This window comes from Zea mays, chromosome 1, assembly GCF_902167145.1.
Source record: "Zea mays cultivar B73 chromosome 1, Zm-B73-REFERENCE-NAM-5.0, whole genome shotgun sequence".
Taxonomy (NCBI): Eukaryota; Viridiplantae; Streptophyta; class Magnoliopsida; order Poales; family Poaceae; genus Zea; species Zea mays.
Genome location: NC_050096.1, coordinates 262283883 through 262311615, shown reverse-complemented (window position 1 = coordinate 262311615; position 27733 = coordinate 262283883). Strand labels below are relative to the sequence as shown.

General features: G+C 42.7%; 2 protein-coding genes, 1 long non-coding RNA gene and 1 pseudogene across 31 annotated transcripts; 1 reads left to right on the top strand and 3 right to left on the bottom strand.

The window, feature by feature from the left end:
* Positions 1–1034: 1034 nt before the first annotated feature.
* On the bottom strand, positions 1035–1529 carry LOC118476161 (uncharacterized). The gene is made up of 2 exons (XR_004855554.1): positions 1447–1529; positions 1035–1365 (listed from the first exon to the last, which is right to left on the bottom strand). It is a non-coding gene; the product is annotated as an uncharacterized lncRNA (long non-coding RNA).
* A 998-nt stretch (positions 1530–2527) lies between these two features.
* Positions 2528–11333, bottom strand: LOC103645490 (zinc finger protein 4). Of its 29 annotated transcripts, none has more exons than XM_035964332.1 (12): positions 8876–11333; positions 8499–8635; positions 8306–8393; positions 6725–6772; positions 5858–6359; positions 5674–5780; positions 4836–4958; positions 3639–3767; positions 3470–3552; positions 3099–3374; positions 2924–3011; positions 2543–2563 (listed from the first exon to the last, which is right to left on the bottom strand). In XM_035964332.1, exon 1 carries the CDS (start codon positions 10773–10775, stop codon positions 9993–9995), a length of 783 nt encoding a protein of 260 aa, XP_035820225.1. In that variant the 5' UTR covers positions 10776–11333; the 3' UTR covers positions 2543–2563; positions 2924–3011; positions 3099–3374; positions 3470–3552; positions 3639–3767; positions 4836–4958; positions 5674–5780; positions 5858–6359; positions 6725–6772; positions 8306–8393; positions 8499–8635; positions 8876–9992. The 29 variants fall into 29 exon arrangements, with proteins under 29 accessions (XP_035820234.1, XP_035820220.1, XP_035820238.1 ...); XM_035964328.1 differs by lacking the exon at positions 2543–2563 and adding an exon at positions 8070–8216 and having other exon boundaries at positions 2636–3011; XM_035964344.1 differs by lacking the exon at positions 2543–2563 and adding an exon at positions 4035–4114 and having other exon boundaries at positions 2636–3011; positions 3099–3552; positions 5858–5949; positions 6085–6359.
* On the top strand, positions 3080–4962 carry LOC111590567 (uncharacterized; annotated as a pseudogene).
* Positions 11334–15573: 4240 nt separating the features above from the next.
* On the bottom strand, positions 15574–20188 carry LOC100382641 (uncharacterized). Its single transcript, NM_001175365.1, is given in 4 exon segments — positions 15574–16447; positions 16533–16666; positions 18742–18895; positions 19974–20188. Coding segments are annotated over 3 exon segments (588 nt in total). The 5' UTR covers positions 18818–18895; positions 19974–20188; the 3' UTR covers positions 15574–16069.
* Between the last annotated feature and the right edge of the window lie 7545 nt (positions 20189–27733).

Below are 27733 nucleotides of genomic sequence, written 5' to 3'. Positions count from 1 at the left end.
ATTTTTTGGTTCGGTTAATCCTGATTTACTCGATCAGAGTTCATCCAGTTCAATATATCGCTAGGTTCAGCACAATATGAGGATAGTAAATAATTAAGTTACAACATGCCATCCTAATTGCACAAATATCTTATCTTCACAGTTCTCACAATACAAATTAAATTCATAGTGCTAGTAGTGCCTGATTATATGGTACTTGGATACAGATAAAACTAGTAGTCCAGTACAACTAAAATATAAATGATTGAACTAGAACTAATAGAAGTCCACACATGCAAACATAATACGTTAGATAACGCAACTTAGGGCTTCGAAGAGTTCACGTAAAGCTATCAGTCCATAAAATTATATATTATACATTACAAATAATATATATTGGGTAATTTAGGTAGATCGTGTGCCGGGGAATGTTATCCGATTTATCCAATATAATTTGGGGTTTTAAGACCTAAGGTCCGAACTATTATTTGAGTAATTTGGTTCCGGTGGATCAGGTGCGGGTTCGGATAATTCAGATTTGGGTAATGGGTACCATTCCGAGTGTTTGCCTGTTTTCAGTAGACTGAACCAAAAAAGAAAAATAATAAAACTTGCAGGAATAATTTAGAGGGAATTTCTGTGGGAAGGAGAAAAATAGAAGGTGAAATTTAGATGATGTAGCTGCATAGTAACGGTTTGAGGGAAAAATTAGAGGGAACGCCGTGGATAGTCTAGTAAGAGCATCTCCAAGAGACTCTTTATTTTTTACTCTCTATTTGACTCTTTATTTGTCTCTCCATAAATATTAAACTCTATATATAACATCTTATTCCAACAAACTCTCCAAAATGCAATTTAGCTTGGCTAGCGAGAGTTGCTAGCCAAATTTAACTAGTGAGGGAGTTAATTTAGAGAGCCAGATAGCTTAGCAAAGTAAATGACTACTCTGTTAGAGAGCTATTATACTACTAGGTGGATGCCCGTGCGTTGCAACGGGACCACTACATTGCAATCATCAATACAATATCGACTTCTATAGATAGTACAATATGTTGTGACGTCACATAAATTTTTATTTGATAAAATGTTAAGACTATATAGAACAAAATAAATAATACAATGCCGCAAGGGTTTCATCAAACAATGTCACATAGTAACAAGTATGTCACCATATAAAACGAAGAACATGCAAAAACTCTATTCATGTAACCCACCACAATAGAGCCAGAGATAAATGTTCATGAGTTCGAAGGCATTGTAGTGAATGTATGAATGAGCCTAGAATTCTGATTAAGATCCCTTGGTAGTAAAAATTATCTTTCTTCTCGCCATCTCGCCACAAGGTAGGACACCGATTGATTCCCATTCTAACGTGAAAACAACATCCTACACAAATCCATAACTATATTAGCATTATATATAAATAAGAAAAATTGTTCACTTGAGCAGGTGAAGACAAGGGCTTACAGAGGGGTTCTGGGGATCTATGTCAAAAGATTTGATAGCATATGCTTTAGCAAGCAATTCAAGGGGTCTCTCATCTCCTAATAGAAAAAGAAGCCACGATAAGCAAAGATGATAAACACTGAACACCGACAATCCGAACACTACATGTACATCTCACTTGCCTTGTTTGACAATTGCAAGGATCCCATCCTCTAAACACACGTCATCACTGGCAAAATATTCTTGTAGACATAGAAGAGATGAGCATCCCACCAGCAAACATTCAAAAATGAGCCATGTTGCAGATATGACTCATGTAATCACACCCATAATACTCATTTGAACTATGTGGTCAATAGGGGTGGACTAAAATTGGAGAGTGGTAAGGGTCAACACACCAACAATAACATGAACTTTCTGCTCCTCACTATCAGCAATGCAGTGACCTATATCCATACAGCCCATGGTACCAATGGACTATGTCACTGCTCAGACTCACTTATTAGATATATGTGGGTGCAAGAGCATACAATACAGTTACGGACCCTTGTAGGACCAACTCATCTCAAAAAAACTAATTATTAGATGAATTTGGATATCTCATATCATAGGACAAAGTTACTCAAGTATAAAACAGTAAATCACTTTCAGAAAAGATGTAAACCAACACAGACTTCTGATTCTTGATTGCATGAAAAGGTTGCTCATTTAAGAACATTCCTGTGGTCGCCAACCACCTCAAGAACCCTAGGACACGAAGCTTGCAAATGCAATAAACTAACAGAGTTTAGCAGGCATATTAATTAACACAAAGTTATCATGACCATGTATCTAGGCATCTTTGATACAGTACTCCTACTTAATTTTTCTATACACAAGCTTGATGCATATTAGATATCGTAACAAGAATATAGTACTACAGATATGAATTGAGTTTGGTTTTGGGTAACATTAACATAAGCAAATGAAAAAGGCATCAAAGCATTTCTTCTATTAGAAAATATGTTCCCACTGTACCTTCTTTCCTCGGATGACCACTCTAGGTTCACCTTGGATCACCATGTATTTTGTACCTCCAACAAAAAGACAAGTTGGTGCAAGAGTTCTAGGTTCATCAAAGTCCAACAACGTCCTCATCCTTTAACAGCAACAAGCAGGAAACATAAACATGAGAACTCAGCCAGTCAGTCTAAGAGTGCTTCATATTATATAGATCATAGAAACTTTTAACAGAAGTTCTTAAAACAAAAAAATGTGTCTAAACAAACACCAAGAACTGAAATTTACAACAAAAGTGCACCTTTTTTGTTCAAGGAAGAAATATCGCATTCAAAACAGAGAGTCTAAGTGCATAATCAAAACAGTAAGTGCTTACAAATATTTAAGAAAGTGCAATCCCTTAACTATGGAGGGTCACAGTTTCTACAAAGACATTTAAAATTAGTACTTCAGGAAAACATTATGATTGCGAAGAGAATAATGAGAATACCCTGGTTACCATGGTTGAGAATAACATCACAATTGCAGCACACTTGAAGTGCTGACACAATCGGGCAGTAGGTAGCTTAACTGGAGAACCTAGAATCCTGTTAAATGAACTAAAATTTATTGAAAAAATGCTGACACGATACTGAAAGGGCACAAAAGATATATGCAACAGTCATGAATATCACCTGGTATTTTAGCACATATGTCAAGCAAGATCTTCTTGGTTTCAAGCATTCTAGAAACCTTATTTCCTGCTTCAACTATACACATAAACCGGGTTTCAATGTCCTTCATGCTTGACACAAAATCTTTGGCTCGATGCTTGACACAAAATCTTTTACCCTGCTTCAACTCTGAAGGATCCTTTGCCTCTACACATCATCACAGTCTGCTATATATAAAAAGCTTTCACCAATTAGAAATCTTGTTTATGATAATTAATAGTCTTTGCTCCTTAGATCCTATCAACACCAAAAACAATACTTGTGAGACTATAGAACATATAAAATGTAGAAATGAATCTTGACAGAATCGACCAAACCCAAACATAGAGTACTTGGAATTGGAAAACAATATCATGCCCCCTCACTCTCTTTGCCATATGCTTGTTGCCCGAACTGGAGGCCCAAGGGCTCATATCTAAAAACAAGTATTAGAGGAGAAGAAAGTAAGTACTTGGAGTGGTTGATGCAAAATGACCTCAAGCAATTGAAGCAATGTGTCACCTGCTTATCATTATTATTGCCTGAGAATAATTCATCACTGGCTGCACCTAAAGATGAACATCTGCCCCAACTTTCTCTGTTAGAGCTTGTGAATGAACATGACTCCTCATTGCGCCTACTTCTTTTATCCTATAAGAAAGGAATGCTTCTGATCAGACATTTTGCAAGCAAGAAGTATATGAGCATCAGTTCTCAAGACTTCTAATGTGTTTCTTAGGACCCTAACTGATGGGACATCTCTATATCACACATACTGCAATAAACAATTTAACACAATGGGCAATCCAGTGGAAGCAAGAGAATGCATCGCATGGGTAAAATTGCTAGACTTGACTAAAAAATATATAGGGTCCAAATTCTGTGCAAACTTACTTGAAGTTATAAAGTGAACTTTACCTGCAATCGTGATCCAACACTATCACTATCAATCTCTGGTCAGTTCATAATGTTGACCAAAATTGAATGCAAATGGCAGCCTAAAAATAGCAACAATCAGTTGATGTGTCTGTTTCCTTCAGAATGGTGGTTATGTGGACGCTAACACTATAGGAACTATTTCTCATTCTACGCGCAATGGAACAGGCAGGCAAGTACCTAAGTACCTTGCTCATTCTATTTCTTTCACGTCTCTAATCTGTCACCGCACAACATCAATATGTCACCTATCATATCCTATCAACATTAAAAGCTAGAAATAATGCACATATTAAGTGAACCGGTGGAAACAGCCAGTTCATAAGAATGCTATTTGCAAGTAGCAAAACCAAGCAGCAGGCAGTTTACAATGGTGGCTAAAATTGCTTCAAAATAGGAACCTGACAATAGCAGCTTTGTTTTGCTGTCAGTTCATAATGTTGACCAAAATTGAATGCAAATGGCAGCTTTAAAATAGCAGCCTAAAAATAGCAGCAATCAGTTGATGTGTATGTTTCCTTCAGAATGGTGGTTATTTTGAGTGATGAACGCCTTCGGCGTCCAGGGGTCACGGATCGACCATATCCTATTCAATTCTCCCCAACTCTGTATCTGTAGCTTATATTTTCACTATACATGGAATTTGGTTCACAGTGGCACCATACTATCTGATCACATACCCAGGGAGTAGAACCAGCATACCACAAACGAGTGCCTGTGCAAAACTAATCTACAGAACAATACAATTAGATGCACTCGGTCGGTCAGTTGTGATATACTAACCTCGTATAGGGATGTGGGAACAAGCCTCTCGTATGATTCATTAAGTGTCACCACACCACAAACTCCAAGCGTCTTTAGCCGGAGAACATCGCTAGGGAATGGAACAGCACCGAGCAGGACATGCTGATACACCAAAAGCGATTGAAGGCGATGAGAGCATAACCAGCAGAAAATTCTAAACGAATTGGAACATAATAGGTCAGCAAAACATTGTAAAACGTTGCATGACCTTTATTCATGTGCTTCCAAAATCAATTAAGAAAAACGAAAACTAATGCGGAACAACATAATGTGTGTCGTCATCTAGCTTTGTATCTTGAATGTGGTAGCAGTTATCTGAAAACACTAAGAATTCAGTGCACAGACAACTGTGAATAAAAAATAGAGAGAACTGTGAAGTTGTGGCATGTGGACTGTTAATATGTTTTTTTTGAACTATGAATTTTACACAGAGAACTGTTTAGTTGTGTCGTGTTGTTTCTTGATAAGTGTTTTTGAACTGTGAAACTGAAAACACACACAACTAAGAATATGCGAACCAAGGGTTTATCTAGTAGCTGCAGTGTGGTGCACCTCGTTCTCATAGACACAGTTAGAGACCTCCTTAATCGGGCCAGGAATAATACTGTTAACTTGTAAGCAGAATAAATGATGTTTGAGGGATGTCAAATTATTTAGTTAACTATTCATCAAACAAAGACATGATTGATACCGTAATTGTAATCTAATCTCAATGAACCTGGATAAAAAAAGTGAAGATATGATTGCCTTCACAATTATTATCCGAATGGAATTTAGAAATGCAAATAAGCAAAAAAAGCGCAAGGATATCTCTTACCAGAAGGTGGGAGTAGGGGCAGTGGCGAAGATGAGCCCTCGTGGCCCCTGTCGTAGGGGTTTATGACCTGAATGGTTCTTGACCTTGGACATGATTGAAGGGAACAACTATATCCATTTGTTTTGCAAATCAGAAGTAAATTTTCAAATTTAAAATAAAAACAATAGATGATCTAGCTAGTTACCAGGAGGAGAGATCCACTACACATATGACCAGAAGAAGCTCCATAAATACATGTATAGGCACCATTAGTTGCTAGTCAAACTTTTTGATTGACTTACAAAACAGGTAAACACATGTCATAAATATCGATATAAATTAGAAGTCTAAATAAAGCACAAAGCAAACAGTTGTACATTCATAGAAAACTGATACCTCCAAACAAATAAATAAACATCTAATATTGTTTACCTCTGATATACGACACCCGTAGAAATTAAACCAACACCAAACTGACCAACATGACAACATCTGCTTTAGGGAGTTCAGAAACACGGTGAAGCACTGGATAACGTTCGATGAGCCTTGGAGTTGATTTTAAGTATTTTAATGGCTACCCCGGTGGCATATTGGCGCCTGGCAGGTGCTTTGCTTGGGAAAATTCACGATATAGCATGGGAGACTCTGGAAGGGAACCTTATATGGTAGTTCATAACCAACTTCTGGCTCATGCTGCAGCAGTTCAACTGTACAGAGGCGAATACCAAGTACAAATTTCATTTCCTAATTGATGTTACTTTCAGCAACAAACAAATAAAAAATGTTGTGTAATAAACGTAACAAAATGCATTCCAGTCGTTCGAATTTCAGTAATTAAATTAAAAAACGTTGTCAAATGCCATATCACATCCTAAAGCAATACCGGTCCTAAAGCGATACATGAGAAAACATGCAATAAGTTATGGCGCGACTGATAGTAGCTCGTCACCAAAACAAACAGGTTAAGCAATTGATGCATAAATAGCAACTGAACTTTCTTTTAAAGTTCCATCTTATTTACCTGAGACGGCAGCAAGGGAAGGAGGTGAGGATTAGCATGAACCAAACATACCTTGTTTTTTGGATAAACTTTCTCCTTGTAGGCTTGTACCATGCTGACCTACAACAAACCGAAATGGCTAATTTTGCAACAATAAACTGAAATAAGTAGCATGCCACTTTGCACATTAAAAATAGTGTGTATACTTTGAAACTTACAAGCAAAAAAAAGTTTACTAATGCATAACACAAACATGTTAACTATTACTACTAACAAAAATAGAGATGAAATTCAAACAGTGAAGCAATGTAATGTAGAAGCACAATGTAATAACAAGCCAAGCGGTTAGGCTTGATTCTAGTGCATGCCGCCTATTTTTCCAAATAATAATTGGGAAGAAACAATACTATAATTGTCTAATTCTCTTAAACAATTGCACTGTAGAGATCCCGAACAGATCATAAGCTGCAATAGTATCTTCTACAAGTATCTTGGTGCACGAATCATACTTTAAAACTCAACTAAGTGGCTTGGCATTTATTTTTACACGTGCATACTACATAAATAGTAACCCAAAGAGTTATCTTCAGATGATGCCATGTGAGAGTAGTAAATGGACAACCTATTCAAGTCATTTCTTGGACAATATTTCTATGTAGAAATGATACACATAAGGGTCCTAAGCTAAAATTGTAGCATAGAAATATATTTGACAGCCAAAGATGGTAACGATGAGCAAATTTGCTAGAACCACAACAGGCTATCAAGAATTCAAGTGAGTTGGGACTATCTGTAAACAAACACAACAAGTAATGAAAAAATAAAAATTGTATAACGTGATGGCCCCCTCTTCATCCAAGTCGAAGTCCAAGTCTGTGACGGATGATCTATCATCAAAGCTGACCAAGCGGGGCTGCTTCTTGCTCCCTTCCCCTACCTGTAACACTGAATTATCACCCTGATTCCCATTTCATGTGCAACTGCATTTACCGACCAGGAACACTGGCACGACATGCAGGAACTCTGCCAATGTCTTCTATATAATGCTGCATGTTGTGTCGTCACACAAAGCTGATCCATGGGTCCAACATGCCAAACTGGTGTGCAAAGCTAACAGCTATTGGAGTGGTTAAAGTAATGAGATTTTACACAGCTCACTATACAAGTAGAAAAAGAAATTACTCCCTACCCTATTCTTCCACTCTTTTCTAATTCCTTAGTCCAAAGTGAAGACCTCGATAAGATTTCAAGGCCAATGCAGAGCTACATATTCATGCGAGAACATGGAAATTGTGACGCAAAACTGAATAACAATTCATTAAAAACAATTTTCTGTAATTATGGCTAATGGCAAGAAAACAAGTTGAACCAATCTGTTGTCAGAAAGAAATTCATGACGACAGGCCACGCAAAGTACCTTGCCCATGTAACACTGTGTCACCGTGTAAAAAGGGGGGCATGCAAAGATGCTACACAAACAGAACATTATTTAGGTACATTTCAGTAAATGATTTTAGTCGTCCAAATCCATATCTAAATTGCACATGTAATACTGTGTCACCACCTGCAGTAAAAGCTAGATAATTCATCTTCGCAACAAGAACACTGCAAACAGGGAAAATAAGGATAAACACAAAGTGGTTGGTTTCTCACGCATATGGCCTCGTCGTCGCCTCGCCGTCGGTTTCAAGCGTGCAGGTCCTCGCCGGATGCTCTGTTGTGCCTCTGTGGTCAATACAAGCTGCGAGGGTGGAAGACAGAACAAGGGAGGAAGTTGAGGCTGAGGTTCGCGTCAACGAGGGTGTACCCAAACCCAAGCAAGCGCCTGCAAAACAAGCATCCATACCGAGATTAAAGGTGCGGTTGTAGCCCTTGATGAAGCCGAGGATTTTGTCGTCGAAGTCGAAGCCGAGGTTCCAGATGAGGGAGCCGTAGCCGAAGACCCACAACACCATCGCGCAGCCTGTGGCATATCTGATTCCCCTGCGGAAACAGATGCAGAGACGAGAGTCAAAAATCCACCGTCCCAATCCGAACGAACCATGGTCGCCACCGCGAAGATGAGAACCCTCGGGAAAATGAAATCCCAAACACCAAAACCCAATGCGCGCGCGGGAGTATGCAGAGCACTCTCCGAATCCGGCCGCCACACCGCGTACCAACCCCACCGAAGAATCCCCGCCCATCAAAGACGGTCGGTTGCAGCAATCACCATTCACCTACCTGGAGGAGGAGAGGGCGGAGGTGGGGCGCGGACGGCAAGAACGACGCGCCGACGGGCACGGGCGGGCGAGCAGGAAGGATCTGAGATTTTGGGGTCCTGTCCCGTTCCCGTCCCGAGCCCCCGCACGGCTCGGTCTTGCTGCCCTCCTCGCCGACCTGCCTGCCTGGGGATCACCCGGATGAGGATCAGGACGGTGGCCTGTGGTTGTCACCGGTGTCGTGGGAGGAGATACGAGGGCAGGGCGACGGCGACGAACTCGAGCGGAAGGGGAGGGGAACGAGGGCTCTTTGCTCGTGCGGGACGGTTGCGAGATGCGGGCTGGCGGCGGAAGGCAGGGTGGGAGAGGCCGTGTGGAATTAGTGGGCAGGATCGGACGGCTTAGATCGCAGAACGGTGAACGGACGGTTGAGATTGCAGGATGGCAGAACGGCAGAACGGCAGACTACTATTGCTTACTTAATAAGTAGTAGAGATTAATTAGCTAAAATTTAGCTTTACAAACTATTTAGCTAGTTTTTTATATGCTCTAATAGGGAACTAGGTTGCTTTTCTCTATCATTTGTGCTGAGTGGAATGTCACATCGGCACCTGGAACCGCAACTTGCTGAATAGGAACAGGAGGGAATAGCTGACGACTGCAGTTTCCATGTCGGGGCTGCGTCCGGACAAATTCAGATGTCAAAGGAACATTTTTCTGAAGCAAGCTTTATTGCTGCCAACGCGTTCTTTGTACCGTTCCATCCGCCTTGCAAAGTTTCTTTTTTCTAATCCAGTTTTCCTTTATTTTCTCCCATATATTTTTCTTTCTTTCCCTGAATAACAAATACTGTCTGAGCTTGCACTCAGAACGGATTTCGCATCTGGCTGAAAGGATTCAGAAAATGATCACTGCCTGCTCGTTTTTTTTTTCAGAAGACGCAGATCGAACTGCTCGTTTCGAGGAACCGTTCGCTATTCAGAAGGCGGCACGAAGTCGAGGGATTAGGCAGCTGACAGACAACTATATACCGGTGAAAATCGAAACTAGTTAGAAATCAAAGTACAGTCTGGTCGCGCGAGCTCCTCCTCATCTACAAGTATGCAACATGTAACTACGACGATGTTTCGGCTTCAGTTTCACAGCCTGAGATCCAAGTCTATCTTCTTACTCTGCTCCGACGCCGACGCCTGCTCCTCCGAGCTCGGCGGCTCAGGCTGCGTCCTCATGCGGAAGCTCCCCGGCCACGTCGAGCTGACCGGCTCCTCGATCTCGTAGAGCAGCGCCGGCGCCCACGAGGTGGCGGCGGCGCTGTTGCCGTCGTGGAACCTGGGGGCCGTGCTCGTGGCGCCGGGGGCCCCGGCACCGGCAGCCTTCCGCGCCGCGGCGGCGAGCTCCTGGCTGGCGGCGCCCTTTTGGATGACCGCGCTGGCCGGGCTGACCCGCAGCGCGGCGCGCACCAGGGCGGCGTGCGCCTCGAGCGGCAGGCCGGCCATGACCATCCGCTGCGCCGCGTGGAGGTGGTGGTACTGGTACTGGTAGGCGGGCGACGGCGCGGAGGAGCGCTTGGCCGCGCTGCGCTCCCGCTTGTGCGCGTTCTGGTGCCCGCCCAGCGCCTGCGAGCTGAAGAACTTGCGCATGCAGAAGTTGCACGAGAACACCTTGTGCGGCGCGGGCGCGGAGGGAGGAGGAGGAGGAGGAGAGGACGGCACGGGCACGGGCTTGGGCGGCGGCTCGCCGTCTGAGGCGGCGGACGAGGAGTCCCCGTCCGTTGTCGCCGGGAACTCGTCGCGAGGGGCGGTCACGGCCAGCGTGAGGTCGAGCCACGGCATGGCGCCGCCGCCGCCGCCGGCCACCGTGGGCCGCCGTTCCGCGCTCTGATCGTTCACCGACGACGTCTCGTCCATACGCTCCAAGTCCATGCCCGATAAACCCTGCGTGCAAACTGAAGCCTGCTGCTGCTGTTGCTGATGTTGTTTGTTGGCTCTCGATCGTCGCTTGCAGTTGCAGTTGCAGGTGATCAAGATCAGCCTGCTTTCAGGTTCGCGGTTTGCTTTATAGAGAGTGAGAGGAGGCGAGGCCGGGCGGGGGGGACACGTTTGACGTAGGGATCGGAGATGGGGAGAGAACAATTCGTTTGGGTGATGGTAATGGAGGGAGGGTTGTGGAGGGGGAGAGTCTCGTCTCTAGCTCTCTGTCTCTGCGCGGAATCAGGAGGTAGGGAGGCCTGTGTGTGTGTGTCTGTCTGTCTCTCCCACCCCAATAAGTTATTTAGTGGATAATCTTAGGCGAAGCCCGCTCGGCTCATCTCTTCTTCCTCCATCCGATCCATGTCCAATCCAACTGTGGACCTGGCCCATGTCCCTGGAGCAACGCTTCCTCTGCTCCTCACGTCAGCATCGCCATCTCAATTCTCAGCAGTACTATACTATCCATCCATGCTCGATCATCTGCGGGTTCTGTAGCAAACTGTAGCTCTCTCTCTCTCTGTATGTAGACAACAAGTTAACCATCCACTGAAACATCAATGGAGTGGAGTGGACACGCGTCGTTTTACCAGTGGCGCAGGGTGCGGTGAAAGTGACCTAGTTCACGTAACTCTTGTGGAGTTTTAGCTGTCCAGAGACCAGACTCCAGTTAGAGGAACGGCCGGCCGGGTTCATGTCACAGTCAGAAAGCCATGCACCAAGTAATCCTGTCGAAGTGTCGATCCCTCCGCAGACCGGCGCCGCGCCCGATCACACGCCATTAGTATATTGATGGGCACCCGCGCCCTACCTTTACATGCTTAATTAGACTACACATCTCTCGCAAACAACCTTTAATCTGTCTGGAGATTAGCATTTGCGCCCAAACACGGCAGACTGATCGAGACGCACCCACCACACCGCCGCCTGACGTTGACTGCGCCTGCTGTTCTCTCTGATGACGAAAAAGCTCCATTAGTACCCATGATGATTTCCTTTTTGTATACTAGTGTTTATGCACTAGTAGTAGTGTTCATTTTTGTAATATATATATATATATATATATTATATATATATATATATATATATATATTGCGTGCTGGAAGCACTAGAGCTGACTGATATGAACACTAATAAGAGTTCTGTCAGTTCAGAGTTTAGACTAAACAGGGTAGAGTCCCATGCGTGCAGTGCAGTGCATGCATTCTTGTTATTCCTCCTCAAGTAGCAGTGGCAGCAGCAGCTCTTGTAATGGGATTGTACAATGATGCCTCTCCTCCCGTCCCCTCCACACACCACAGGCACAGGCGGTAGGGTTCCATTCCTTTTGGTAGTGGGAGACTGTTGCTGTCGCAGCACAAGTCACAAGTGCACTGATATATATCGGTATATAGAGGACCGGACCGGACCGGACCGGAGGACGACGACCACCAGCCGCACTTTTTGGGCGTGGTCTTCTCTTGTGCTGGGACTGCATAGGGAGCTGACGATGATGATCATGAGTTCTTGTGAAAGCTAGTGCAGTGTGTGTGGATGGTGCTGGCATTAATCAGCTGGGGGTGGGTGTCCAAGTCAACTTGGTCAGGCTAGCTGGCTTGAGTTGAGGATAGATAGACGACGCATAGAAAAGGAGAGGCACCTGGGCCTCCGGGGCGGGGGCGCAGCTGCAACATTAGGCGGTCGCTTTCGGCGAGATTTGCAGATCTACATGCCTTATTCCTGTCTCTTCTCCTCCAGGCTCCAGCTAGCTATAGCTAGCACGATTGATCAGGGCAGTTCGGTTTCGCCGGCTGTTGCAAGTAAGCTAGTAGTGCTTCCTGCCATCATGATATATATTTAGGTATATTTATATCGATGGATGGTGAGCGCCTGAATTAATCCGTGGTCGTCGTCCGTCCGTCCAGAGCTCGATCAGCTGTTTGCGTTTGACCTGCCTGATGATCTCAAACCTCATCTTCTTCTTTCAACATCAACATGATCATATATAATGGCAGTAGGTCCTTCGGTTTCGTAATGGAGACGGCAGTACTATACGTACGTTGTTGGGCGAATTTTCAACGTGATTAGATAGAGATATATAAGCCATGCAGTGTGACCTAGAAATGACCAAGCAATCAGGAACACACACGCAACTGCATATGGCTTCCATCGATCCGGCCTGTACTTAGCTTGCAGCAAACCTGTATCTGTATGGGAGGGACAGGGAGCTCAAGTACAGTTATTTGTTTTGTTTTGGCGCGCGGCCGGCCTAGGCCTAGCTTATCCCTTCCCTTCTTCATCAGCTGCTTCAAGCTTGAACTAATTACAACCGACGCGACATGTCAGTAACCGTTCCCATCCATCGTCCGCCTTGCTGAGACTGAGAGGCGAGACTTGGAGCTGCAGAGACGACAGAGCGAGCGATGTGATTTATTGCTTGCCTAATTTGCCTCCCTGAAGAAAGGAAGAAAACAAAGAAACCCGTAGCTAGCCTGATGCGATGCGTTCGGTTCCCAATCAGTCATCTGATGATGCTCATGCATGTAAGTAGTAGTACTATATGCCAAGTGCATGCATGCATGTAGACACATGTTGATTCCTTGGACCATGCATGCTCAATTTGTCAGCCATGCATGCATGCATGAATTGGGGGCTGTCCTGTCCTGTCCTGTCCTGCCTACAAGCCAAAAGGCAACGGGCGTGAGTGAGAGCGACATGTCACATGTGTGTGTGTGTGCACTGTAGCATGCGATGAGAGCAGAACTACTAGAGCGGGTTATTACGTGACGTCTCAGGTGTGCCCGGCCTAGCTTCTCACTCATGCAGATGGAGCTGCTAGCTAGTGCGAGAAAAGAAGAATATTGGGAGCTCGACCATTCAAAGACGACAACACTTTATAATGTGTTTGGTTGATGTACAAAGAGGGATTGAAGTGGGCGACCACAGTTTCTCTAGTGTTAGGAGGATGATAGTCAAGTGATAGCAAGGTAAATACCATAATAATTTTTAGTGACGACATAATCCAAAAAATTAAGTGAACGATATCGTCCCGGCAGCTTCATTCTACTTTGACCTCAAACCAAACATTAATTTGCTGACAAACAATGCAACCAGGCTTGTGTGGTGCTCCAATCGGGCACGTCTCTCTTGCTTGTCCTCCTCACGCTACCGTTGTTCCCCAGTCGGCAGTCGCGCTGCGACAGAGACAGGTAGCTCTCGAGGACTGCGCGCATCTGTCGACGGCCGATGAACGCGCGAGAGGCTGTGTGCCTGAACATCGGACAGGAACTTTCAGTAGCTACCTTGTGATCGAGCCGCGACACTGACTGGACTGCTTCGTCTCTGCTTGGCATCTTCTTCTTCCCAGCTTTTTTTTATCCTGCTTTGCTTTTTAGCAAACACGCTATCTTTCCTTTAACCTATGCATGTACTGATGTACAGATGTCCTCGAGTAAAGTACTGCAACATCGTATGGTTCATGAATTTGAGCTCTGCTACACTTGGCAGCATCTGAAGGTCTCAGTCGATCCATCCATGAAAAAAACATGGTAGGTCTCTTGTTCAGAGTTTTTTTTTGGTTTTGCTGTGAAAGATATCGGTGATGGTGATATTTATATCAGGAAACAGGAATACTAGTAAGTGAAGTTTCCGGAATCAAACAAATCTAGTATCAGTTTATTCTAATTATTTTCTTTATCATTTCTGCAATAGAATTAGATGTAGCATAATCTTATTTATAGCTGTTTACATATCCACCTCCATCCCTATTTGACTTGTCTTGTATGACATGTCGATCTCAAAATGATCCTAGGATCTTACCTCTCCCAGAGGCAAGATCTGGTTGTCAATCTAAGAGATCTCTTTCTCGAGTTGATCTCTTAATTCCTATGCGACTCTAAGTCATCTTGAGACGCTTCCAGTGATCTGCCGACCCAGAGCACCCTAAGATCTCTCCCCCAGGGGCAGGATCTATGTTCTCGCGAGGAAGAAGATGACCCTACACTATCACGGACCGTCCCTGAGGCTAGGATAGGAGCTCAACACAAGAGGAAGAGGCTAGCAATGAGTAGGAGCGAGTCCCCAATCATGAAGAAGAGTATGTTGAACAAGCTTTATAAGGCTAGCCAGGGGATGATTCAATCAAAATTGTTTGAGCAATTCAACAATTGCTAGATCGCTCTACCACCGAGAGGGATGATGACACAAAAGGAACCACAAGTTGGCCTTAAAAATTAGACGAGAAAGAAGAAGATGACAAAGATGAGTACTAGTGTATCGGTTATTTTCTGTTTTGAATTTTTTTAGGTGCACATGGATGATTTTCAGGAGGTTATGCAGACAAAATGGAACAAAACTGGTCAACTCAAACCAACCTCTCAAACGTATTCACATCAAATTAACTGGCTCTGCAGGGTCATGTTTCGGCTAGAGTCCACCTAGGAAAATAGAGAATAACTAGAGCTACTCAAGCGTCTCAGCAGGGAACAGTTACGCCTAAGAGGTGTGAACTAATCACAAGAGACGAAAACTGCTGTAGCTTCTTTAGAGTGACCATGGGCTGTTTTGGCTGAAATTCGTATGTATAGCTTGGATATAATTTATGTTTGCCACTTCTCACATCCAGCGAGTAAATAATATGCAACAGATTGTGTGTTTTTGCTGAGTGTTACATAGTGTTGCAAATATCAATACAGTTGATTATCCTAATATTTGTCAAAAGGCTACCGAATACGTGTAACAGCAAAAACTGTTGTGCAATTAAACAACAAAAGTTATGAAAAATTCTCAAAAAAGTTATGAAAAGGTACGAAAGTTTGATTACAAGACAGTGCTCCCCAAAAGAGGGGATACTACAAGAGGGGGAAGGAGAACCTATCCGATTTACAAAAGCAGTGCACTACTACACAAGTACACAATCTTACCATACAATGCTGCTGTCAAATGAAATATCCTTTCAAGTTTCAAAAAATGCACCAGTAATCATTTAGGCTATGCACATTGTCAATTATCCTTTAACATGCTTACTAACGTATTGGCAAGCACAAATTCATCCATCCCAGGTATACGAGTTGTAAAACTGCTTGTTAGCATGTGTGAAAATGCAGCCATACCATATGTACTTCCATATACTGCCTACTAAATCAGAAACTGAATGGTATCTGTCATAAATTTGATGTATTTAGTATTTTAAGCATCCTTATCAAATCTCCACACTCTGAATCAGCAACGGATTTTAATGTCTAACTTCAATCCCTTCACTTGTCTAGCTTTCAATCCTTTCGTCTTCTGGGTCTAGATTTCTTCCCTATCCATGAAACAGGCAACCCCGGTCCTGTGGTAGTTTCAACAGAACCAGTCTTTTGCATAGTCTCAGCAGAACTGATGTTTTGTGCCTTCGTATGCTTCACTGGCTGAGTTCTGACCATCGTAGCTGTCTCATCAGGTTTGCTGTTCTGTGCAGCCTTATAAGTTGTGGTAGTCTCAGCAGAACCAATATTCTGCGCTTTGTCAGTCTCAACTAAATCGATTTTCTTCTCAGAACTATGCTTCCCACTGCTGGTAATTTTCTTTGTCAGATCATCTAAATCATTGGTCATTAAGTCCAGAGATTCAAAAAAGTGGTGCTCCTCATCGCTGCCAATCTCAGACTACAGACACAAATAATAGAAAACATGTTAGGAGTTACCAACAGATAACACAGTGATTATCAACAGACTAGATATATTAGCTTACATTTGCTTCAAGTTCAATGTACTCAAGACCTTTCTGCATGATTCTGATCAAGGCACCTTGTGGGAGCATTTCCTGTATGTTGCCTTTTCCAATGCCTGCCTCGTAGAAGAAATTGAATGCTGTATGCACAAATCCTGCATTTGATATGTAACAGATAAAGCATTTTAAACATGGAATGCCTATTTTTCAGATTAAACTTTACAGATAATTTACATGCTTGAAGACATAAAAACCTAAACAACACAGCAAAAGAAAAAAAACACAGAGAACGCCAATACCGAAATCAATCAACTAAAGAAAAGTTTGAATCTACTTTTTATACAATAAAAACTGTTAGGCCCCGTTTGTTTAGTTGGAATTCAATTCCATTTTAATAATTATAATTTAGACAAAACTAATTAAGTTCATATATTTATATATGTAATATATTTGTATATTATCCTAAATCATATGAGAGAGATATTTATATACTACATTTATGTTATAGCGAAGCAAGTATAAAAGTGTGCTATAAGTTGTACATCGGAAAAATAGTATACAAATCTATAGAATCAATTTCCATCTCTCACTCCATGAAATTTGAGATAGACTTATATGATAACTTTAAAAAGTGGTGAAATGTCACGTCCTAAAAAAATAGTCTATTCCATTAGTAAGATTCCAATTCCTCAAAATAAAATAAAACAAACGGGACCTTACAGTTGTCTCATACTAAGCAACAAGATGACACTAAACAATCAGCTAGGTTGTAGTGCGTTCTCTGAGGTGCTGAATTATTTATTGAGGAAACCTGATAAAGCATCCAAGAAACAATTAAGCAATGCAGAAACAATTCCATACCTTCTCAATAAAGGATAGTAGTACAAATGATGCCAGCGTTTTACTACTACATTAGATACTGTTTTCTTTAACTCTAAATTGCTAGGAATTGTGCAGGTTGGGCTGGTTTCCATTTTGGAACCGTGCAGTTGTTCCATTTTTTTTTATAATAAATTATGTGGCAATGATCTTGTCGCCCTTCGAAAAACATGTTACAACCCAAGTGCTTTTAGCTATTTGCATAGACCAAATTATGGTTCAACAGAAGAATAATGCCAGAATCAAATCAATCTGGGGTCAAAAAGTCCAACATTAAATTATCGTGTAAGCAGACAAGGTGGGGTCAACCCAAGTGCTTTTAGCTATTTGCATAGACCAAATTATGGTTCAACAGAAGAATAATGCCAGAATCAAATCAATCTGGGGTCAAAAAGTCCAACATTAAATTATCGCGTAAGCAGACAAGGTGGGGTATGAAAAAAGGAACGCCCCAACCAAGGAAGAAATGTTGCCATTCATTGAGTTCTCCTACCAGTTTGTATGTGCAGTTGAAATCAGTCATTTTTCTCATGTCAAACAAATCAACAAGCCAACAACACTTTATTATTCAATCCTAACTTATAAAGAACTGGTACGTGGCCACTGCTCAGTTAGTTGTTTGACTGTATAAAAAAAATGAAGTAGCTACATAAAGAACCCAAACAAACTTGTTAAATTGTCCCAAAGATGAACCAAAGCAACACATTCTAACAATCCCTTAAAAATGTTAATCATGGTTTCTTTTCTTAACAAACCGTGTTCGATACTACAAACCTAATAATGAACTGAGCACAATATTTTTTTTCAAACTCTGAATGTTTCATGGAACATCATATTTTAATAACCACAGTGTTCCATACTTCTTCTAGCTACTTGCTAAGCAAGAAGAAGCTATACAAGGATGTACTACCGTAGTCTTGAAAACAAAGAAGAGATGTTTCTGAAAGGAATGAAGCACCATTAACGTTTATTTAAATTAGAAGTGTACTCTCTCCTGGTTCATATTTATAAAGAAATTAAGATTCACTAAGCAATTTGATGAAACCAGCATGACAATAAATGACCCCAAGACCCTTACCTGATCCAAGAATCAACCGAAATTTATGGAACAATGGTAAGAGGTGTTTTCATAAAATCTGTTCCTGTTGCCTCCCTTCACCTCCTTTTTTTTGTTCTCTCTAGACATAAATATTCCAGATTTTCAATCGACCTTAGCAAACCAACACTAATTCTGTTCATTACGTAGACCCCTAACAACACAACGATCATAATTTACCCATGAAAGAACCGACAAACATGTAATGCTAATATCTAACCGAAATGTGACAGGGTTATATTATGGTTCTGAAACCTGATTCCTGGAGGTATCTGTACACGGCAGCATTCAGCTCAGTTGCTGTGAGGGCCTGAGGCCCCTTTTTCTCCATTGGAAACCACACTGAAAGAACCAACCCTTTCTTGGAGTCTAGCAGGTAGTAACAAATATGTCACTGAAGATTTGGCAGCTGCAATAGTAAGATAATAATGGTATCTTACCCAAACTTTCCGGCAACAAAAAAAGTTCTTGACAATTCTTGTAAAATAATAAAAAACTTAAAATTGGCTGTATCTGAGTTCTATGCTGGAAATTCCATGAAGCCGGAAACATCAGAGTTCAGAGGTGCCAATTTTTTGCATAGTGAATAATCAGCATTGCCAAAATTCGGTAACAGACATACTTGACAACGACCAAGAATTGACCAGACCTTTATCTAACAGTAAAACGAAATTTTGATGCAAGCAGCTACCTGGTGAACCTGGCCAACACTATGAATTTACCTAATAAGCAATAACTAAGGAATGTTGCAATAACAACCAACAGCACTGACCTCGGAGAGTTCAGTCCAATTAATGTCAAAACTTCCATCTTGACTGAGCAAGCCGAAAGTGGAAGAACTATTTATGTTTCATAGTCGAGGCTTAACACGAACTCAAAAGATCCGAATCCTAACCAAAGTGAGGAGTTGACTAAGAAGGATAAAAAAATCAACATAATCCATTGACCATTGTGCTTATTTACGAATGAACTACGAGACATCCGCTTGGTGTTCAAAACTTCAAACCGAGCAGGGGAAACGAATGTTGACCAGATAAATGCCTTTTGGGAGAGGCGCGAAGAACTCACGCCTTTGTCTAGGATGGATTGACATTGGCACAAAGGGCTAACAAATACTGATCTATCTGAGGAAAAGAGAATCACATTTGTTGTCATCGAGCGATTCAACACTAAAAGCAAGAAAAGCCGAACCTTTTGTTTTTTTCAGAAATGAACCAAGAACCCACAATATATATCTATCCGGTCCGTGGAGTCCAAACAACATTGACCAAGAAAGAATGCCCAAATAAACAGTGCGAGAACCCTAGCGCTCCGCCATTGGGATTTGGGAGACCAAGAACAAAATGCCTGCCATACTCCGCGAGCCAATTCGATGAAACCCCAAAGCAAGGAAGTGAGGAACAAGAACGCTGGAGTCACCATCCAAGAAATGAAGAACCAAGAAACACAAAATTTCTGCACGGGCGGAGCGGGGCTTGAGGCCAAACCTGAGACGCTCTGGAGGCAGCGGTGCACGGTGGCGGGCGCAAAGGTAGTCGACGTGAGCGCCCGGCGGCTCAGGAGATCGTACGACGGCGCGGCGGGGAGCAACAGGAAGAGAGGGGAAGCGGCGAAGGGGTTCGAGTTCTTGTCTTGCCGTTGCCGATTGCCGACGACGACGAGAAATCTTGACTGCGCGTCTGCGCGGGTTTGGGCTCTCGCCTCTCGGCCGGGAAAAGAAGGCCAGAAGAGCAGCTTCAGAGGAGAAAGGTTTTATAAGTACTGCGCAGTGGGACCAGATCGATTGGATGTGGGCCTGGGTGGCGGGGAGTGCATGGAGCCGAGCGTATGGAACGGCCATGTTAAAGTTACAGTTACAGAGAGAGAAAATTATGAGTGATAAGAAATACCCCTTCCATAAAAAAGCAACAACAATTCTCCATTTTCAAAAGATCAAACGATTTAACCAAACTATATAAAAAAGTTACTAACATGAAAAAGTTTGAATAACTGAATATTACGTTTATAAATGTTTCTAATTTTTATTTCTATCGTTATTGAAAAAAAAATAACTTAAACTAAATATTCATGGTGTCCAATCACAACAACTATTGTGCAATCAGATCTTGATGTACAACATGCAAGCGAGACTCATAATCCGTTGTATCATGATTCAAACATATATATCACATTAATTTTATAAATATGAAATATCATATTAATTTATAAATGTGAAATGAGCACTCGAATTATAAATGTAATAATGCAAAATGAGCACTCGAACCTACGCTCCCTTCTCTAAACATTTGAGGGTAACCACGCAATCACGCATACCTTAATGTTTATAAATAATCAATACTTATATTTGAATAAATATCTCAATACTTATTTATCTATACTAGTCAATTAAGAATCTAAGGTGGACACCTGGTGCTACCGTTTCACCCTCCACGCTGACACTCTGTGCCCACTCCACGCGCCCCGATTGTTTCTCCCGTCCCTCTCTCAACTACTACCCTGTGGACACGCTGGCACTCTAGGCCCATCCCACACTCTCTAACTGGTTCTCCCGCCCTTCTCTTAGCTATTGCCCTATGGATCCCAACGCCCATATAGCCATCTACTGCGCCTGCTCAGCACCCGACCCCACCCACGCAGCTACCACACCACACAAAAAAGTGCAGAGCGAGCACTCAAACCCACACCCTAGATCCGGAAATTTGGGGCTAACCATTAAACCACACGTACCTTAGTGTTTAGAAATAAACAATAATTATATTTGAATAAATATCTTAATACCTATTTATATGATATATAAAAATCGTTGGCTAGTTTAACACTTAAATTCTTTCACCATGGGCTTGCGTAGATTTATAATAAAACCCCTAACAAACCATAATTATATGTACGGTTAGATTATGATCCAATGGATCTGAATGCTCGCTTGCACGTTTACACATGAGACCTAATTGTATACTAGGTATATGCCTATGGGTTGCAACGGAAGACACTTGTATGCATATGTCATTGTTTAATGATGCTATCAAAAATCAACTCAACAATCATAACAAATGTCAAAGTCTGCCATTTCGAACAACCAAAATTTGGCTTAATGTTACTATTAATCGAAATAGACAAATCCTAAGCTGATAATACAAGATCGAAATAAAGAAAGATTCCTATTGAGAACATTTATTGTTTAGAGAAAAGATTCCTATTGAAGGAGCATCACCCCTTTATTATCTAGTATCATACAACATTCAGAACACATATGATATACAAATACAGACATAGCAAAAACATACTCTATCCATACCAATTATATAGCGAGACACCATAATGCATCTCTCCTGCACATCACAAATGGCAATGATCGTCTGGCTCAGAATGACTAAGACGTGAAGACATGCGCCGACGCCGGCGTCCATGCACGCGTGTCATGGCCTACACCACAATCTCCAGTGTCCACCGGTGCATCTCCACGAGTTCAGAGGAATGACCAAAAATAGTAGTTTGCCCACTCTTGAAAGATCTCAAAGCATATTCCCTTTCATGCAAAAAAACAGTAGCGATTACATTGGTAAAAGAAAGAGCATTGTTGAAAACATCTTAGTTTATAACAAACAACCACAAACTTAAAAAAAATCAATTGTTCAGTTTATAGACTATAGCGTTCTACCCCCCGGACTTGTGGATTTGGTCTAATCCTATGTCACCACAATTAGGATGTCAAACAATATAGTAAGTAGGTTTGTTGGCTATTTTATTGTGAATCGGGGTCTAATTATTTTTTGTAAACATGATGCAGTTAGTTAAAGAATTTAGAAGAGAATCAGAACCAACTAACTAACAAATATATATGCCTCCACAACTCCATCAAGAACTAAATGTTTAGCTAAGTTTGAAACGAGAGGAATCTAGAAATCGCTTCATTTATTATGTGCCGGTATGTAGGACGACTCGGGATATTCAGTCAGCTTAGTGATGAAAACTTTGCATTGTGTCTAAAATGTGATACATGACAGTAAACTGTCAGACACCATTCTTATTAACCTACCAAAAACCACAAGCAGAAAACTAAGACCATTCGTTTGCATAGAAACAAAGAGACAAAATGTCACTTTCAGTTAAAGTTCACATCAAATATCTTACTTTCATGTCTCATTCGTTTGCAAGGAGGAAAAACTCCTAGAATACAAATGTCTAAATTTCAATCAAAACAATCTAGGTACATGATATTGCATTATATAAGCGTACATGCCAAACAGTGAAACAACCTCGATGAAGGCATCAAAATTCAGAAGGTAACAAATGAGGCATGAAAGTAAATGCAGGAATATCACAAGCCTAAATAATGTTACACGATAGCGAATTAAACAGCTAGTGGCGAGACGTTGTACCATTTTATAAGGAAACACTAGTTATCAACATATGACTAAGCACAATTATCACACTTTTCTAGCTTAACCACATCTAATTCAAACATCAAACTAAGCACAAGTCCTATGTCAAAACACCCAATATCAAATGACTCGTCAAATTTTGATTCACAATTTTTGAATATCAATAATTTAGAGTAAGGAAGCATATTAATTGAAAGGGAAATAGGGTCAAACCTTTTCCTATATGATTTTGGTGGTTGAAATGCCCAACACAAATAATTGGACTAACTAGTTTGCTCTAGATTATGTATTCTACAAGTACCAAAGGTTTAACACAAACCAATAAAAAGATGCAAGTTTGGGTTCAAAAGAAAGGAGCAAAAGAAACTGAAGAGAACCCTGGTCTGGCGCACCGGACTGTCCGGTGTGCCACCGGACAGTGTCCGGTGCACCAGGGATTGTACAGGCTGAACTCTTCACCTTCGGGTTTCTGGAGAGCCGCTCCGCTATAATTCACCGGACTGTCCGGTGTGCCAGCGGATCAATGGCTAAGAAGCGCAACGGTCGACTCCAACGATCACCTGCAAACGTGAACAGTGCGCGGACAGTTCGCACAGAGTCAGAGCAGCGCCAGAAGGCGCACCGGACAGTGAACAATGCATGTTCGGTGCACCAAGCTGTCAGAGCTCCAACGGTCGAAACCGTCAGAACCCTAACGATTGGGTGACGTGGCTGGCACACCGGACAGTGTCCGGTGGCGCACCGGACTGTCCGGTGCGCCCATCGACAGACAACCTCCCCAATAGTTGGTTTGGTGGTTGGGGCTATAAATACCCCCCAAACACCACCACTTCAAGGCATCCAAGTTTCCAGCATATTGCATTTAATACAAGAGCTCTAGACTTCACTCTAAGACACAAACAAGAGATCAAATCCTCTCCAAAGTCCAAAACCATTACAAACACTTAGTGACTTGTGAGAGAGAGATTTTCGTGTTTATTTGAGTTCTTGTCGCTTGGATCACTTTCTTCTTCCTCCATTCTTGTTCTCAAGACACTTGTAATCAAAGCAAGAGACACCAAGTTGTGGTGGTCCTTGTAGGGGTCCAAGTGACCCGATGATTAAGGAGAAAGCTCACTCGGTCTAGGTGACCGTTTGAGAGAGGGAAAGGGTTGAAAGAGACCCGATCTTTGTGACCACCTCAACGGGGACTAGGTTTGCAAGAACCGAACCTCGGTAAAACAAATCACTGTGTCACTCTCTTCATTTGCCTGTGATTTGTTTTCGCCCTCTCTTTTGGACTCGGTTTTATTTCTAACGCTAACCCCGGCTTGTAGTTGTGCTTTAAAGTTGTAAATTTCATATTTGCCTATTCACCCCCCTCTAGGCGACTTTCAATTGGTATCAAAGCTCAGTACTTCATTAAATTTTAACCACTCGAAGTGATGTCGGGAGGATCCGCCAAGAGGGAGACGGACACAAGCCGCGGGAAGGTTCCATCAAAGGAGTCCGACGCCAAAGGAAGGGAGGAATCACCTCCCCGCGTCAAGTTGCATCGGAGTAGCGACAAGAAGAAGAAGATGAAGAAAGTGGTCTACTACGAGACCGATTCTTCGTCGCCCTCCACCTCCGGCTCCGACGCACCGTCCGTCACTTCTAAGCGCCATGAGCACAAGAAGTTTAGTAATATCCCCTTACGCTACCCTCGCATTTCTAAACGCACTCCATTACTTTCTGTCCCACTAGGCAAACCACCGATTTTTTATGGTGAAGATTATTGTATGTGGAGTGATAAAATGAGGCATCATCTAACCTCACTCCACGCTAGCATTTGGGATATTGTTAAGTTTGGAGCGTAGGTACTGTCGGGGACCATAATTAGGGGTACCCCCAAGACTCCTAATCTCAGCTGGTAACCCCCATCAGCACAAAGCTGCAAAGGCCTGATGGGCGCGATTAAGGTCAAGGCTCAGTCCACTCAAGGGACACGATCTCGCCTCGCCCGAGCCCAGCCTCGGGCAAAGGCAGCCGACCCCGGAGGATTCACGTCTCGCCCGAGGGCCCCCTCAAGCAACGGACACACCTTCGGCTCCCGAGGCCCAGTCTTCGCAGAGAAGCAACCTTGGCCAGATCGCCACACCAACCGACCGTATCGTAGGAGCATTTAATGCAAGGATCGCCTGACACCTTATCCTAACGTGCGCTCTCTAGTCGACAGAGCCGAAGTGACCGCAGTCACTTCGCCGCTCCACTGACCGACCTGACAAGAAAACAGCGTCGCCTACGTCGCTCCGACTGCTGTGCCACTCGGCAGAGTGAGGCTGACAGCAGCTTAGTCCAGCCTCAGGCGCCATAGGAAGCTCCGCCTCGCCCGACCCCAGGGCTCGGACTCAACCTCGACGCTGGACGACGGACTCCGCCTCGCCCGACCCCAGGGCTCGGACACAACCTCGACGCTGGACGACGGACTCCGCCTCGCCTGACCCCAGGGCTCGGACACAACCTCGACGCTGGACGACGGACTCCGCCTCGCCCGACCCAGGGCTCGGACACAACCTCGGCCTCGGAAGACGGTCTCTGTGACGGAACCTCCCAAGTAATTAGGCCCACCTACAGTTGTCTTTGTCTCACAGACATCAGACAACCCTGTAGGTGCCCCTGAACTACTTGACAAGTTCGGTATCTTTCCTTACCTTACCAGGAACGTCTCACCCATCTTGTAGACATTACAGAACATCGGAGATAAAGAAATGCGGAAGCGAATTACATAATTTTACATTTATTTCAAAAGCAAACTTGAGTTAGGTTATTACAGACCAGACTACAAGTGAGTGCAGAGTAGTAATATTATACAAGCCAGGGGAGGCACAAACTCCTCCCGATAAGTTTAATAAACCAAAAGATCCTAAGTGGAGGACCGAGTCCTCCCGCACTTCAGTCCTCTTTTTCCTCGTTTGGTACCACCTTGGAGCAGAAGCAACAAAAGATTGTCGCTTCCTCACCTAAAAACAACAAAGGGATAAACCCTGAGTATGGAATACTCAGCAAGTCTTACCCGACTAAGGAAAAGACTCTCAAGGGTATGCTGGATAAATAGGAGTCAAGGAGAGGCTTTAGCAAAAATCAACTTATACTTTTGCAGAAGTAGCTTACTAAAGTGAGTCCTTACTTTCAATCTTTTAACGCCATGTTAAGTATTAATAGACTCCATTTGCATCTAGTCTAATTTCACATCACATCAAGACAACATCATTCTTATCCATTGTGTTCACATCTTGACTCTAGGTTGCAGGGAAGTGACCAAGTCTTCATAACCGCGAAGGTACGGCGATCCGAATCGATTATACTCAGCTGAGGATCTCCAATCACACGACATATGTAGCACTTAACCCTTGCATATGTCAACCCGCCACCGGGGTTCTTAAGACCGGATCAGGTTCACGCAGACCGAGAGCACAGATACACCACCGTCCAGCCTCTTGCCACGGAGGGTACACGCTACTCTCGCCACCGCTCCACGCCCATCTCGTGTTGTCTTATTCCGGCCTTAGTCTGCCCGAGGCAAGGCTTACCCATGACGAGGCATGTGACCAGTTAAAGGGTCCTCGGTCAGCACGCCTACATACACGTTAATCCTTAACCAACCTGGGTAGAACATCACCTGTTCCTACCCCAAGTCTCAATTTAAGTATTTCCATCCTTAGGATTGTGTCTGTTCCTTAGGATGAAAGAGCATCACAGGGAACTTTGCAGTAAGATCCCACCATTGCTCCAAATGAAAATATTCTTGCAGGTAGAAGCCATCCTTTCTCGAGTTAAATTAAGGACAACCTCTATCCACAAGATCTAAGCAAGGCTAAGCATTTTTGTAAATCATATTTTGATACTTCACAGAAGTATCTATAAAGGTATGGATATCAAGGAAAGCAATGCATCAAAGGGTTCCAAGCAACTCCTATGAACCTAATGCACATTTCACTAGACTTAAAGTGTGCGAAAAGTATTTTAAAAACACAAGGAAAGGGGTTGCATGCACCGGGGCTTGCCTTTGTTAGTAGGTGAGTCAGGCTCGGACTCGCAAATGTCAAAGTAGAGCCAAGTCTCTGCCTGAGATTCCAAAGGTGGTGATGTCTTCTCTTGAGTCACTTCACTCTCTTCTTCGTTTTCTAAATATAACCATATAGGTATATATATAAGAATGAATGCCATGTCATGCTTATGAGAGTGCAAAGATAATAAAGATTTATTAACTAAGTCTTGAATACAACTTTCCTTCACGGAATTCCGGGAACTTAGGGTTTCCGGAGTCGGTAAAGGAGTTCAAAGGGCAGGGGTAGGGGTTTTGGGTTCTAATTATCAAACAATGTTCAAATCAAACCAAACTCTACCCATGGCTTCTAAATATTGTGAAAAGCTCACATAAAAAGTTTGGGCAATTTTGGGATTACTATCTATTTTCTAAAAATCCAGAACTACTTCTTTAAGCTATTTTAAATGCCTTAAAATTCCTTATTTAACCTAAAATTCATGAAAATATTTTTATTAAATTCTAGGTAAAATAATAAGCCTAGGAAAATTGGTTTCACAATTTTACGAATTTTCTTTAGTTTTCTACACATTTCTCAAGTTTCTTAGAAAAAGAAAATGCAAAAGTGTGAATAGAACTGGGCCGGAAGCAGCCCATACGGCCCAGCTACTCTGAGAAACAGGGCGCGCCCGCGCCCGCGCGTTGGCTATTTTGCATAGGGGCCCTCGCGTTTCTGTCAAAGTGCGAACGGGTTCAGTTACTATTTTTAAGAGTCTCTGACGATTTGCAGATAGGTCCTCAATCTTCTAATTCTTTACACCATGAAGCCCTCGACGGCGGTCCAAGCTAGGAGCCGAGC